Source organism: Prinia subflava, chromosome 27 (genome assembly GCF_021018805.1).
Source record: "Prinia subflava isolate CZ2003 ecotype Zambia chromosome 27, Cam_Psub_1.2, whole genome shotgun sequence".
In the NCBI taxonomy this organism is placed as follows: domain Eukaryota; kingdom Metazoa; phylum Chordata; class Aves; order Passeriformes; family Cisticolidae; genus Prinia; species Prinia subflava.
The window spans coordinates 2,275,675-2,287,863 of NC_086273.1; the positions used below are offsets into that span (position 1 = coordinate 2,275,675).

The following is a 12,189-nucleotide window of genomic DNA, read 5'->3' on the forward strand; positions in this document are numbered from 1 at the left end:
CAGCCCCAGGCCAGCCCCAAGACAGGGAAGGGCTCGGGCACAAGGGCAGAGGGCCGTGCTGGGAGCTGTGCAGGGAGAGCCTGGCACACCAAAGGCACCTTGGCAGCAGCAGCAGCTCCCTGCAGGCCATGGCCAGAAGGCTCCCTGGGCACCCGGCCTGGTGGCCACCACTGCAGAGCTGCTGGGCCAGGGCTGATTTGTGCCTGGGCTCTGCCCCAGCCCACAGAGTGTGACCTCAGCCCTGACTCTGGCACAGCCGCTGGGCCTGGGCCCTGCAGAGCCTCAAGGTCACCTGTGCCAGCCTGGGGCCATCCCTGCATCTGCCACTGTCACTTCTGGACTCGCTGGTGCCTCCAGCACTGAACCCCTCATCTACAGCCTGGGGAACCAGGAGCCTGAGGATGCTCTGAGGAACATGACCCCTCTGTGCTTATCAGAAACAGTGAAGTGCCTGTTTGTTTCTGCGTAGCATTCAGAATGGAACTCATTACAAACCCATACTGCTCTGTGCCATGTATCTTTTTTGTAATTCTATTTGGTATTCTAATTAAAAAAAAAAAAAAACAAAAAAACCACCACCAAAAAAACCCACCTCTTTCCATAAAGGGATGCCATTAGTCAGAGTATTGTTACATCAATTTTGTTTGACAGTCCCTTTTTCTGACCCAGAGACTGGGCTCCTCACAGTCATTTTAAAAGACTTTATTCCATTTTAAGTCTCATGAGAAGGATGAGACAGTACAGCTGTTACAATTCATGCCACCACAGTAAGAAGCCAAACTATTTCCTAATTACCATATATTATAAGAGTTTTTTGGCCTATCAGGTTTTGCCTCACAATGCTTCTAACACTTTTAGACCAACCGTCTAAAAATACCTCACCTGGGTCCTACTGAAAAACACCTTTCTTAGTTCTATTTCTCAAAAATGTCCAATTGCAAAGTGATCATTTGAAACTTGTTTCTTGTTCAAATTCTCTCTCAACAATGTCTGTCCTATTCTATGACCTTTCTAAGTCAGCATATTTTATGTCAGAGTTTGCATACAGATGCATACTATGTGAACCTTCTGTAAGGCTTTGGGAATTCTCTACAAATCCATTTCCCACACAGTATCCACCATGCTGTGTTAAGTAGAGACAGTGAGAAGCCATGATCACTGTGCATTGATGTAAAATAAAGTGTCCTGCTGTGCCCTGTGTGTCCAAGATGCTTCCTGAGCCCTTCTGTGTCTCTGCAGGGGCAGTGCCTGTGAGCAGAGGTGCAGGGAAGAGACTCCCAGCACAGCAGCACAGCCAGGGACAATGGCCCTGCCTCTTCCCACAGCTGCTCTTCCCAAGTGCAGCCTCTCCTTGCCAGCCCTTCTGTGGCTGTAAGGCCCCAGGGCTGTGGCAGCTTGGTCACTGTCCTGCTGCGTGTCCCTGCTGTGCCCACAGGCAGGGACAGGCCATGGGCACTGCTGGGACACAGCTGGGACACAGCACAGCAGCTGCAGCAGCAAAGGGCATCTCCAGAGGGCAGGCCAGGAAGGCTTTGCTCTCCCTCCAGAGTCACGCTCAGCAACAGGCCCAAGGAACAGACTCTGAAGAGGCTCCTTGTGTTCCTTTGTCTCCCAGGGCTCAGTGGGATGAGATTGGGGTCCCAGTGTGGCCTTCAAGGGACTCAGGTCTGGGTCAGGTTCTGCTTGTTGGTGGTCAGGGCCCATCAGATGGTGAATGCTCTGTGCTGAACCTTCCTGAGGCTCTGCAGCTTGTGCCAGGGCTGACGGCAGGGGAAGGTTTTTCTGGAGGGCCTTGGGAGCTGCCAGGAGAACACAGGGTGTAAAAGCCAGACAACAGAGATGCGGGGACGACAGGCGACTCTTTTCCAAAATGCTGTTTATTGCAGCAGTCTAGTTTTGTTTGCTGAGCATCTTAATGCATAGAAACCAATCAGCATCATACACAATACCTTCAGCATTACCTCTAGCCTATCATAGGTACTAACATTGCCATATTGTGTTACAGTTTAAACTCAAAGTTGTTTTTCTGTTTTCTTGCAGTGGAAAATTCTTAGACTTTGTTTGTACTTGGTAAAAACATAGTTTTTGTTTGCTTATGGTATCTTTTGCTTTTCTTAGACTTATTTCTGCTTGGTAAGAACATCTTCTTTGTTTGTGGTTAACATATCCTCTGCTCTAGCCATAGAAGTCTCTTGCCAATTCATCTCAACCTTTGTTTAGTCACAACTAACTCAGCAATTCCTAGCCTAAACATGTTTGATTTTTCTGTATTAAAACTTGCTTTCATTTCTAGAGAACCTTCTGCTAAACATTCATATCTGTAAAACTTTCCCACTAAATTTCCATCTTCTCCAAAAACAGGGGACCTGCAGGGACAGTGTGTGCCAGGGATCAGCAGGGACACCTGTGCTCACTGGGCACAGGTCTGGCCAGGGTGGGGTCACCCCGGGATCAGGGACTGAATGTCTGCTGTGAGCCAGGAGAGCTCTGCAGCCCAGGGGACACAGCAGGCACAGGGAAAGAGTCTGGGCACTGAGTGGTCTGACCCTCAGGGAACTTCCCCAGGAGGATGCAGGGCAGCCCCAAGGCCATCTGGCAGCCCTGGAGCAAGGCAGGTCCCTCTGAGCACCCTCCATAGCCCCAGGAGAGGCTGTGTGGGAGGGGGTCAGTGCAGGGAGCACCATCAGCTGCCTCTGTGTCCCAGCCTGAGCACCAGAGCCCAGCAGAGGCAGCCCAGGGCCCCGGGCAGTACAGCCCATATGCTCTGCAGAGCAGCAGCCCCAGCTCAGGGCCATGGGCAGCAGGGCAGGGGCTGCAGCAGTGGCTGCTCAGGCCAGCACAGACGTGTTCCCCTGGGAAAGGCTCTGGGGGCAGCTGGCATGTGCCAGGAGCAGAGCAGGAGCCCGTGGGTGTGCAGAGGAGCCCTGGCAAGAGGCTGCCCTGTCCCTGGGGTAGCAGGAGCTGCCCGAGCTGAGCATCTCCTGAGCATTGCAGACACAGAGTGGCTGTCCCTGACCTCCAGTGCCTCCAGTTCCTGTTGCATGGCCAGACAGGGCTGAGCTTCTCTGCGGGGCTGGGGCAGGAAGAGGAAAACAATGGAACTTTGGTTATAACAGTCCCTGCAGTGTCACAATGACCCCTTGGTTCTTTGTGGCCCCACAGTGTCACTCTGGTCCCCTTGGTCACACCAGGCCCTGCAGTGTCCCAAGGCACCTTTGATTCTCTGGGCCTGCAGTGTCTGTTCTGCCTGTGAGCAGGGTCAGCACCAAAGACACAGACACAAAGTTCAGCAATGGTGGGATTTATTGTAATGCAAAACTGCAAAGAATCACAGAAGGAGAAGCTCAGCAATGCACCCAATCATCACTACCAAGGATTGCCTGCAGTGATTAAGAAAGAGACAGCACCAGTTCCCCTCAGACTTTGCCATCACCCAGACCCACCCATCAGCTGGGGAAGCTGTCACAGCCAAGGGCTGCAGAGCCACTCCCGGACACTGGGAATTCCTGCAGGGGCCTCCAGCCTCAGGTGAGGCTCCAGCCTGGCTGGGAGAGGGCCCAGCTCTGACAGTGCTGAATAAACAAACTGACAGCACTTCTAGTGCAGGAACATCTGGTTTTATTCTCCTCTTGGGTTCCTCCCAATGCCTGGCCAGGGCTCAAGGAGGAACCAAGGGAGCTGACTCTGACCATAGAGCCGCAAACAAGGCCAGATGTCAGATTTTGTGGCCTTGTCTGGCTTCCAAATACAGGAATGTCAATCCATGTCTAACTAATGAGTGGACACATCTATAAGAGAGCTAACGACAATGTATATTTCATTATTGAGCAGATACAAAGATAACCTTTGTTTGGAAGGTTCATCCAGAGGTCCCCTTTGGCTCAGGGCCTGTTGTCCAGGCCTCACTCAGGGCCTGTTGTCCAGGCCTTGGCACTTCAGGGACATGGTTTAGTACTGGCCTTGACACTGCTGGGTGAACGGCTGGACTGGATGTGCTCAGAGGTCTTTCCCAACAGAAAGGATTCCATAATTCCAGGATTCCATCTGCTGGATTCAGCCAGGCCCATGTTAGCAGCATGGATTTGCTCCAAAAGTTTCCTCTTGCTCAGCTCTTGTGGCCTAAGGCTTCAGCTCCTGGTGCTCAGCTGCTCATGCTGAAGGAGATGACTCAGAGAGAAGAATACAGCTCATGCAATTCCTTCTGGGACACTGAGAGGGGAGGGTGTGGAAACAGGAGCAGTGTTTGGTGTGGCCTCCTCTCTGTCCTTCACACCTTTCAGAGCTTTGAACCAGCCCAGAGCTTTCTCCAAGAGTGCAATGGAGCAGCTGTTCCTGCTCCCAGCTCTGGTTCTTCCCAGGCTCTGACCTTGCCTGCTTTTGTCCCTCTTGCTGTGCCCTCTGTTCCCCTGTGCTCGGTGGCTGCTGCCCAGGACTGTGGGACTTGCACAGATCCCGTGGTCGAGCCCCTCCTTTCTCTGCCCTTGGAGCTGCCTGGGCACAGCAGCCTTTTCCATCTGGAAGCTGCACATGGAGAGGGAGTCCCCACCTGTGTTCCTTGCACAAGCCCCAGGAGCCCAGGGCTGCCATCTCAAGGCCCTGCTGGCCCTGAGGGCTCCCAGGTGCCTCAGGCTGCTGTGACACCCCTGCACACAGAGGGAAGAGTGGCAGGGCTGTGCTCAAAGTCAGCTCCATGTGCTGCTGCTGCTGCTGTGGGGGTCATTTGCGCAGCCCTGCCCAGAGTGAGGGATCAGCTCCAGGCCCTGCTGCTGCTCCCTGGGCTCAGCCCCAGGTTGGTTGTTGCTGGCAGTGCCAGCAGAGGCGGTGGCTGCAGCAGCGGGTGCTGACAGTGCCCCAAGCCCCGGGGCCGCAGGGGTCCCTGGGCTGGGGCTGGCAGGGAGCTGCCCCTTGTTCTCCTCTGCCCTGCAGAGCTGGGCCGGCCACAAGTGGGGCAGCACAGCAAACAGGGAGCCTGCCAGTCTCCTGCAGCCCTGTCTGCTCAGAGTTTGGCCCTTGGAGCTGCAGGTGCACAAAGGCAGCTGCTTCTGCTCCCTCTGTGTGTGCCCGTGTTCTGCAGTGCTGCTCCATCAGTCTGTGCCCAGCACCGGGGAAAAGCCTCAGCCCTGCAGGGCCAGGAGCTGCCGGGCTGTGCCTGAGCAGCTCAGCCAGCGGGAAGGGAGCTGCTCCACATGGGACCCAGCAGCTAAAAGCACAGGTCTTTTGGGACATGTTATCTGCTTAAAAAGAAAAGTAGTAAAGAAAAAAACTAAAATAAATATGAAAGAGGACAACAAAAAAACTGTGTATTAAATAATCTTCTGTAACTTTGGATTAAGATGTAACTGATCATTTGAAAAAGAGAACTAAGTTATTTACTTTGTAAATGTTCTCATGACATGGATCCATCTTACTGACCTCAGCATAATTTTTTTAAAGATTTTGGGTTTTGTTTTTATATTATTTTAAACTGCACTTGAAGCAATAGGAAATTGAAGATGTATTGTGTATCAATGTGCCTTGAGGGTAAAAATATTGCAGTTTGAAACTTGGCCCTAAAGTGTTGCAACTGAAAGTTATAAATCCCAATGGACTGTGTGACAGCAGCCTTTCCTAGAGGATGTGAAGCACTCCAAGGATTTTATCAGTGGAGTTGGGGTGCTTGGAGCTTTATCCTGTGCCATTCTGGGATGTCATGAAAAAGGACTTCACCTGCCGACAAGCCAGGTCACCCTCTGCCACCCCAGCTCCTTGGACCCTGTATCCCCCAAGGTAGACAAAGTGTTTCTGCTGCTCCCCCCTTTGCACAAATCCACAGAGAAATGGCATTTTCCCAAGTCTTGTGTCTCAATTGTTCCATATTCCTAAAGAACCAGCAGCCCATCCTGATGAATACAGCGAGTTACACGGATGGTTGTCAGCTCCCCTTGCTGCCTAGAAATCCTGAAACTGCTTCTCAAATGCTGCTCCGTTCAGTTCTTGGACACCTCCTCACACTGAGCTGAGAAAAAAAATCCCCTAGCCACTGGCTTAAAAGTTAGAAATGCCAAAGTTAGAGCTCTATGGGAAATCTCTATCCATCCCTATCCTTTTAGGATATCCATACGTGAGGGTGTGCATGGATGTGTCTTGTACAAAGAGGAAGGAGTGTGCAAGCAACGTGACTGACACTTTCACTCTCTGTGTTCATTCCATGGGTACAAAGACATTATGGAAACCCTGGCACAGACAGACCCTTCTGTCCATGCATACAGACACATCCCAGAGCCCCTGGCACACACAGACCCTTCTGTCCATGCATACAGACACATCCCAGAGCCCCTGGCACACACAGACCCTTCTGTCCATGCATACAGAGACATCCCAGAGCCCCTGGCACAAACAGACCCTTCTGTCCATGCATACAGAGACATCTCAGAGCCCCTGGCACACACAGACCCTTCTGTCCATGCATACAGACACATCCCAGAGCCCCTGGCACACACAGACCCTTCTGTCCATACATACAGACACATCCCAGAGCCCCTGGCACACACAGACCCTTCTGTCCATGCATACAGACACATCCCAGAGCCCCAGGCACACACAGACCCTTCTGTCCATAAATACAGACACATCCCAGAGCCCCTGGCACACACAGACCCTTCTGTCCATGCAGACAGACACATCCCAGAGCCCCTGGCACACACAGACCCTTCTGGCCATGCATACAGACACATCCCAGAGCCCCAGGCACACACAGACCCTTCTGTCCATGGGTACAGACACATCCCCGAGCCCCTGGCACACACAGACCCTTCTGTCCATGCATACAGACACATCCCAGAGCCCCTGGCACACACAGACCCTTCTGTCCATGCATACAGACACATCCCAGAGCCCCTGGCACACACAGACCCTTCTGTCAATGCACACAGACACATCCCAGAGCCCCTGGCACACACACACCCTTCTGGTCCATGGGTACAGACACATCCCAGAGCCCCTGGCACACACAGACCCTTCTGTCCCTGGAGGATGCAGCGCGGCGGGTGGGGCCGGTTGGTGGCAGCGAGTCCCGCACTGCAGGCCAGACCCAGCTCCAGCCCTGCCAGGCCCTGCCAAGGCTCAGTGCTGGCTCCTTTGCAATGGGAAAGCCCTTCAGCCTTGTCCCTGCCCACAGGGGCACTGCTGGCAGCACAGCTTGTTTCCCCCACAGGCTACAGGAGATGAGAACACAACCCTTGCAAACACTGAGTGCAAGCCACAGCTCTGGGTGCTCCCCATGACCCCCAGCCCTGGCACCACTGTCTGCCCCAAGCTTCAGGGGATGCAGGGGGAGCCCGGCTGGGCTCTGCCCTGGGGCCATCCTGCAGGGAGAGCTGCAGACAGGGAGCATTTCCTTGGCACAAACAGCCAAGCCAAGCTGCCCAGCTGCTCCAGCCCGCACTGCACTGCTGTGTGCTGTGCCCTGGGGCTGGGGCTCCCTGCAGAGGGGACTGCACTGGTGTGCCAGAGGAGACAAAGAAGCTTCAGCTTAACCTAACTGACGTGGGTGGGTGGGCTGAGAAGAGTGGGGAGACTCAAGGGGACTCACAGAGCTCATCCTGCTGGAACGATGAGGAAAGGGAGTGGGAACTGAGCAGTGAGGAGAGCTGAGGGCTGGACAGCAGCTCTGAATGACACTAAAATGCCACCGAACCTCCAAGACATTGCTGCTCTTCAGCCAGTGACAGGATGAGTCCCTATACCTGGGGTTTGGTCTTCCTTGTGGTGAAGGTCATCAAGGAAGGCAACAGTGTGATGGAGACTGTGATGGGCTGGGAATTCACTGGGGGAAAGGAGGGAGCAATTGTGAAACTTAAAGGCAGGTGGGAGAGAGAAATGTTCAGAGAAGGGCTGAGCTACAGCTTGGGCAAGCTGAAAAATGTCATTTGGAGTCATCCCAGACTGATTTCATTTCAGAAGTTATTGAACAAGTTCATTTTTGGAGGGTGTGATGTTTTCCCTCAGAGATGTACACTCTGCAAACTTGAGCTGCATTGCCAAAATGCTCAAGCAAGTCTCTGCTGCAGGTCACACCATTTCTTCCTTGGATGACTCTGGCCCGGTGCTGAGCTCCAGCAGAGCCCTGGCAGAGCCCAGAGCAGCGTCAGCACCCGCAGAGCCCGGCTGCCCGAATGAAGTGCTGGAGGTCCTGACACCGCTCCGGGCGCTCCATGATGATGATGATGTCATTGGGGAGCTCCATCCACTCCAGCAGCTGGACGACACCAGGGAAGCCAGTGGAGACCTTGTGCAGCAGCACGATCTCCAGGGGTGCGCTGGTGCCGTTGGGCTGTGGGAGGAGCACGATGCCGTCAGTGGGGCTGAGGCCGTGCCAGGGGTCGGGGACCCCTCAGCCAGCCCGGGATGCTCTGTGCCCTTCGCTGGCCTCACACCCGCTCTCCCTCCAGGCATCCTGGCAGCTTCCACCCTGCCAGGCCTCAGCTCATCCCCGCCCGGCATGGCCCAGCTTCTCCTGCTGGCCCTGCTCACTCACCAGTTTGCCCCAGTGCTGGATGCGGTTCCGTGGCACCCTTTTGATGGCCACCTGCAAGGCAAGGGGAGCAGCAGGCTGAGCTCACTGCCTGCCCTTCCCAGCCCCAGCCTCCTTCTCCTCCGCCCTCCTCCTCCTCCTCTGCTCCTTCCTCGTCCACTGGCCACGGGCCCCGCCACTCACCGGGGCACGGTCTGAGATCCGTGTGGCCGCCCAGACGCTGCCGAAGCCGCCGCGGCCCAGCAGTGACCCCAGGCGGTTCTGCTCCTGGAGGGGCTGCTGCGCCTTCCCTGCCGGCGAGACGCGGCTGTCAGCGCTCGGCCCGGGGCCAGGAACGGCCCCTGAGGGTGCCTCGAGTGGCCTGGGCTGGGCATCCCCAGGGGTTCGCTCCTGGCAATGGGACAGCGGCGGCTCAGGGCCGGCAGCCGCTCTGCCGAGCAGAGGAGCTCGGGCCAGGGAAGCCGCAGCAGAGGCAGCGGGAGTGACCGCAGTGCCTGTGTCCCCTGCGGGCCCTGGGAGGAGCGGGGGTAGGGGCCAGAGCCGGGGCCGGGACTGGGGCCAGGGTCGGGGCCAAGGCCGGGTCCAGGGCCGGGTCCAGGGCCGGGGCCGGGGCCGGGGCCGGAGCAGGGGCCGGGGCTGGGGCCGGGTCCAGGGAAGGGGCCGAGGCCGGAGCAGGGGCTGGGGCCGGGGTCGGGGCCAGGCTCGGCACAGGCGCAGCCAAAGGCCGGCGATGCCACCCCAGCCCCAGGCACTGATGCCCGCCAAGCAGCGCCCCAGCCATGACAGCCAGAGCTGGGCGAAGGCGAGACCACGGTGAGATGCCCGGGGGCAGGGACGGGTCAGCCCCGCTTGGGGCTGAGGGCGGGTCGGGGACATGGCCCAGCCTGGAAGAGGAGAGGGACACTGGGAAAGGAGGGGACACCGAGAAAGGGAGACTGGAAGAGGTTTCAGGACTGGGGGAGAGGGAGAGGGGAAGCACGGGTTGGTCGGCAAAGCCGCTTTTTTCTTTGCTGCTGCTGCTGCTGCTGTTGCCGCTGCTGCTGCTGCAACTGAAGCCCCAGGGCCGTTTGCTTCCGTGTCAGTTTTTTCCGTTGCCCCCTTGGCCTCGCGCTGAGCCCAGCGCTCCCCCGGGCAACCCCTGAGCCTGTCCAAACACGGGAACTTGGCCGTGTTCAGCCAAGACCCAGAGTCTTGACTCCTGCACAGTGACAGAGGAATCCCCTTGGCTGCTGCTGTGCATTGGCCCTGCTGAGGGTCAGACACTGTCACAGCACATTCCCTGAATGCAGAATTTGTACCTGACCCAAGCACTGCACTTGTGTCTCCAGCATTGCTTTCCAGGAAAAACAGGGTAAGGCAAACTGGATGCAGCTCATGGTATTTTACAGTGTCTAAAACTTGCCAAGACTTGGATGTCAGAGGTGACACCCATTTGGAATTAATGGGATGGAGAAGTCATTTAAGATGGAAAGGGTGACACAGAAATAAACAGAGAAAAACATCTTGCATTGTTTCTTTCCACTTTCATTTTTATTTTAAAAGCTGTTTCCGTTTTCCCAGAATCTTCTCCACAGTCCTGTCTGCTCTTTCATGTAACCTTTCCTGGAGAATGAGTTGCAGCTTCTGTCACAAGATATCCCACCAATGCAGCTTCTCTTGACTTTCCACACCATGTGTGCTGCAGGAGTCTTTCAGCAAAGCAGGAGAAAGGTTTTGAGAACTTGACAACATTTTCTTTCCTTTCCCCTTGTGGGCTGGGAGTTGTGCCATTGGTAAGGTTTTCATTGTTCCTGTTCTACCCTAAGAAAACAGGAAAGGCTACCAGGGGTCCCTACTGGGAGTCTGTCATTGTCCACCCAAGCAGGAAGAAGAGGTGCACAACTTCTTCTAGAAGCAGCTGGAGAATGTTTCAGGATCACCAGCCCTTGTTCTTGTAGGTGACTTTAACCTAGCAGACATCTGCTGGGAACTTAATACAGCAGAAAAGAGGCAGTCCAGGAAGGTTTTGGAGTGGATGGAGGACAACTTTTTGTGACAGCGGGTGAGTGAGGCCACCAGGGGAGGGACTATGTTTGACCTGTTGTTTGCAAACAGAGAAGGGCTGGTGAGAGATGTGGTGGTTGGAGGCTGCTTGGGGCACAGGGATCATGAAATTACAGAATTCTCAATATTTGGAGAAATCAGGAGGACCATCAAAAAGATTTTTACTTTGGACTTCTGGAGGGCAGACTTTGGCCTATTTAGGAGATTTCTTCAGAGAGTTCCTTGGGAAGCAGCCCTTAAAAACAGAGGAGTCCAGGAGAGGTGGGTGTGCTTCAAGGCAGAGATCGTGAGGGCAGAGGAACAGACTGTCCCTGTGTGCTGAAAGATGAGCTGACAAGGCAAATGTCCAGCCTGGATGGGCAAGGAGATTTCAAAGGACCTTAGGAATAAAAAGAGGATGTATCATTTTAGGAAGGAGGGTCAGGTCTCTCAGAAAGTATTTATGGGAACATGTAGGAAAAAAATTAGGGAAGCCGAAGCTCAGTTTGAAGATATTTTGGCAACTTTTGTAAAGGATAATAAAAATGTTTTTACAAATATATTAACAGCAAAAGGAAGGGGAAGACCAACCTTTGTTCTCTACTGGATGTTGGAGGGAACTTAGGAACTGCAGATGAGGAGAAGGCAGAAGTGCTTAATGCCTTCTTTGGCTCAGTCTTTAGTGGGAAGACGGCTTGTCCTCAGGACAGCTGCCCTGCTGGGCTGGTAGATGGTGTCAGGGAGCAGAATGGTGCCCCTGTTCTCCAGGAGGAGGCAGTCAGAGAACTGCTGAGCCCCTTGGATGTTCATAATCCATGGGCCCAGATGGGATCCAGCCCAGGGTGATGAGGGAGCTGGCAGATGAGCTTGTGAAGCTGCTCTCCATCATTGACCAACAGTCCTGGCTCACTGGTGAGGTTCCAGATGACTGGAGGTTGGCCAATGTGTTGTGTGACCCCTACACGAGAAGGGTAGAAAGGAGGATCCTGGTAATTATAGGCCAGTTTGATATGGCAAACTTATCTAAAATTCAGAATCTTAGAAGCATTTAATGTGCTTAAGCAGATGGAGGGGAAGCAGAAATTTACAGCTTATTTAGCAACCGTGTAAAATCAGAAACACGACTTGTAACAGAACACATGAGGATTTAGTTGACAGGTAAAGGCCATAGAGATAAGCTGTATGTTGTGTATATTGTGAAAACTCAGTAAAGCAAGACTTAGGTATTGTGAAAACCTGATAAAGCAGAACCTGTGGCTAAAGAAACCAGTAAGAATCAGGCTCCTGGTTTTGGCCAGGACAAACTGACCTTGCAATTAGCCAAACCATTAGTGCACCTCTGCCCAGAGACAGAGGTCAAACAGTGAACAACTGAGGAAGACCTCTTACTTCATCAGAAGACTCCAGCCAGCCACTACCAGGAGGTGTGGCACCAGAGACTAATTATAATATGAAGTGCAAGGAGGTGGAGAGTGGGCAGGGAATGGGCGGGCAGGGAGGGGTGGTTTTGTGGGATCTAAGTGTATTTAACCCTTAAACCTGTCTCAACCATGTACGCAGGTATGGTGGAAAATCCCCTGTGTGTTCCAGCTGGAAATAAAACATACCTGCTTTACAGTTTTAATTGTTAAATCCTTATCCCACAACTCAAGTCA

At 54.0% G+C, this 12,189-nt stretch overlaps 1 protein-coding gene across 1 annotated transcript; it reads right to left on the bottom strand.

The window, feature by feature from the left end:
• Positions 1 to 8,125: 8,125 nt before the first annotated feature.
• Positions 8,126 to 10,361, bottom strand: LOC134562333 (serine/threonine-protein kinase pim-1-like). Its single transcript, XM_063419711.1, has 4 exons — positions 10,348 to 10,361; positions 8,696 to 8,942; positions 8,516 to 8,566; positions 8,126 to 8,311 (listed from the first exon to the last, which is right to left on the bottom strand). The coding sequence occupies exons 1-4, from the start codon at positions 10,359 to 10,361 to the stop codon at positions 8,126 to 8,128; spliced, it is 498 nt and encodes a 165-aa protein (XP_063275781.1).
• Between the last annotated feature and the right edge of the window lie 1,828 nt (positions 10,362 to 12,189).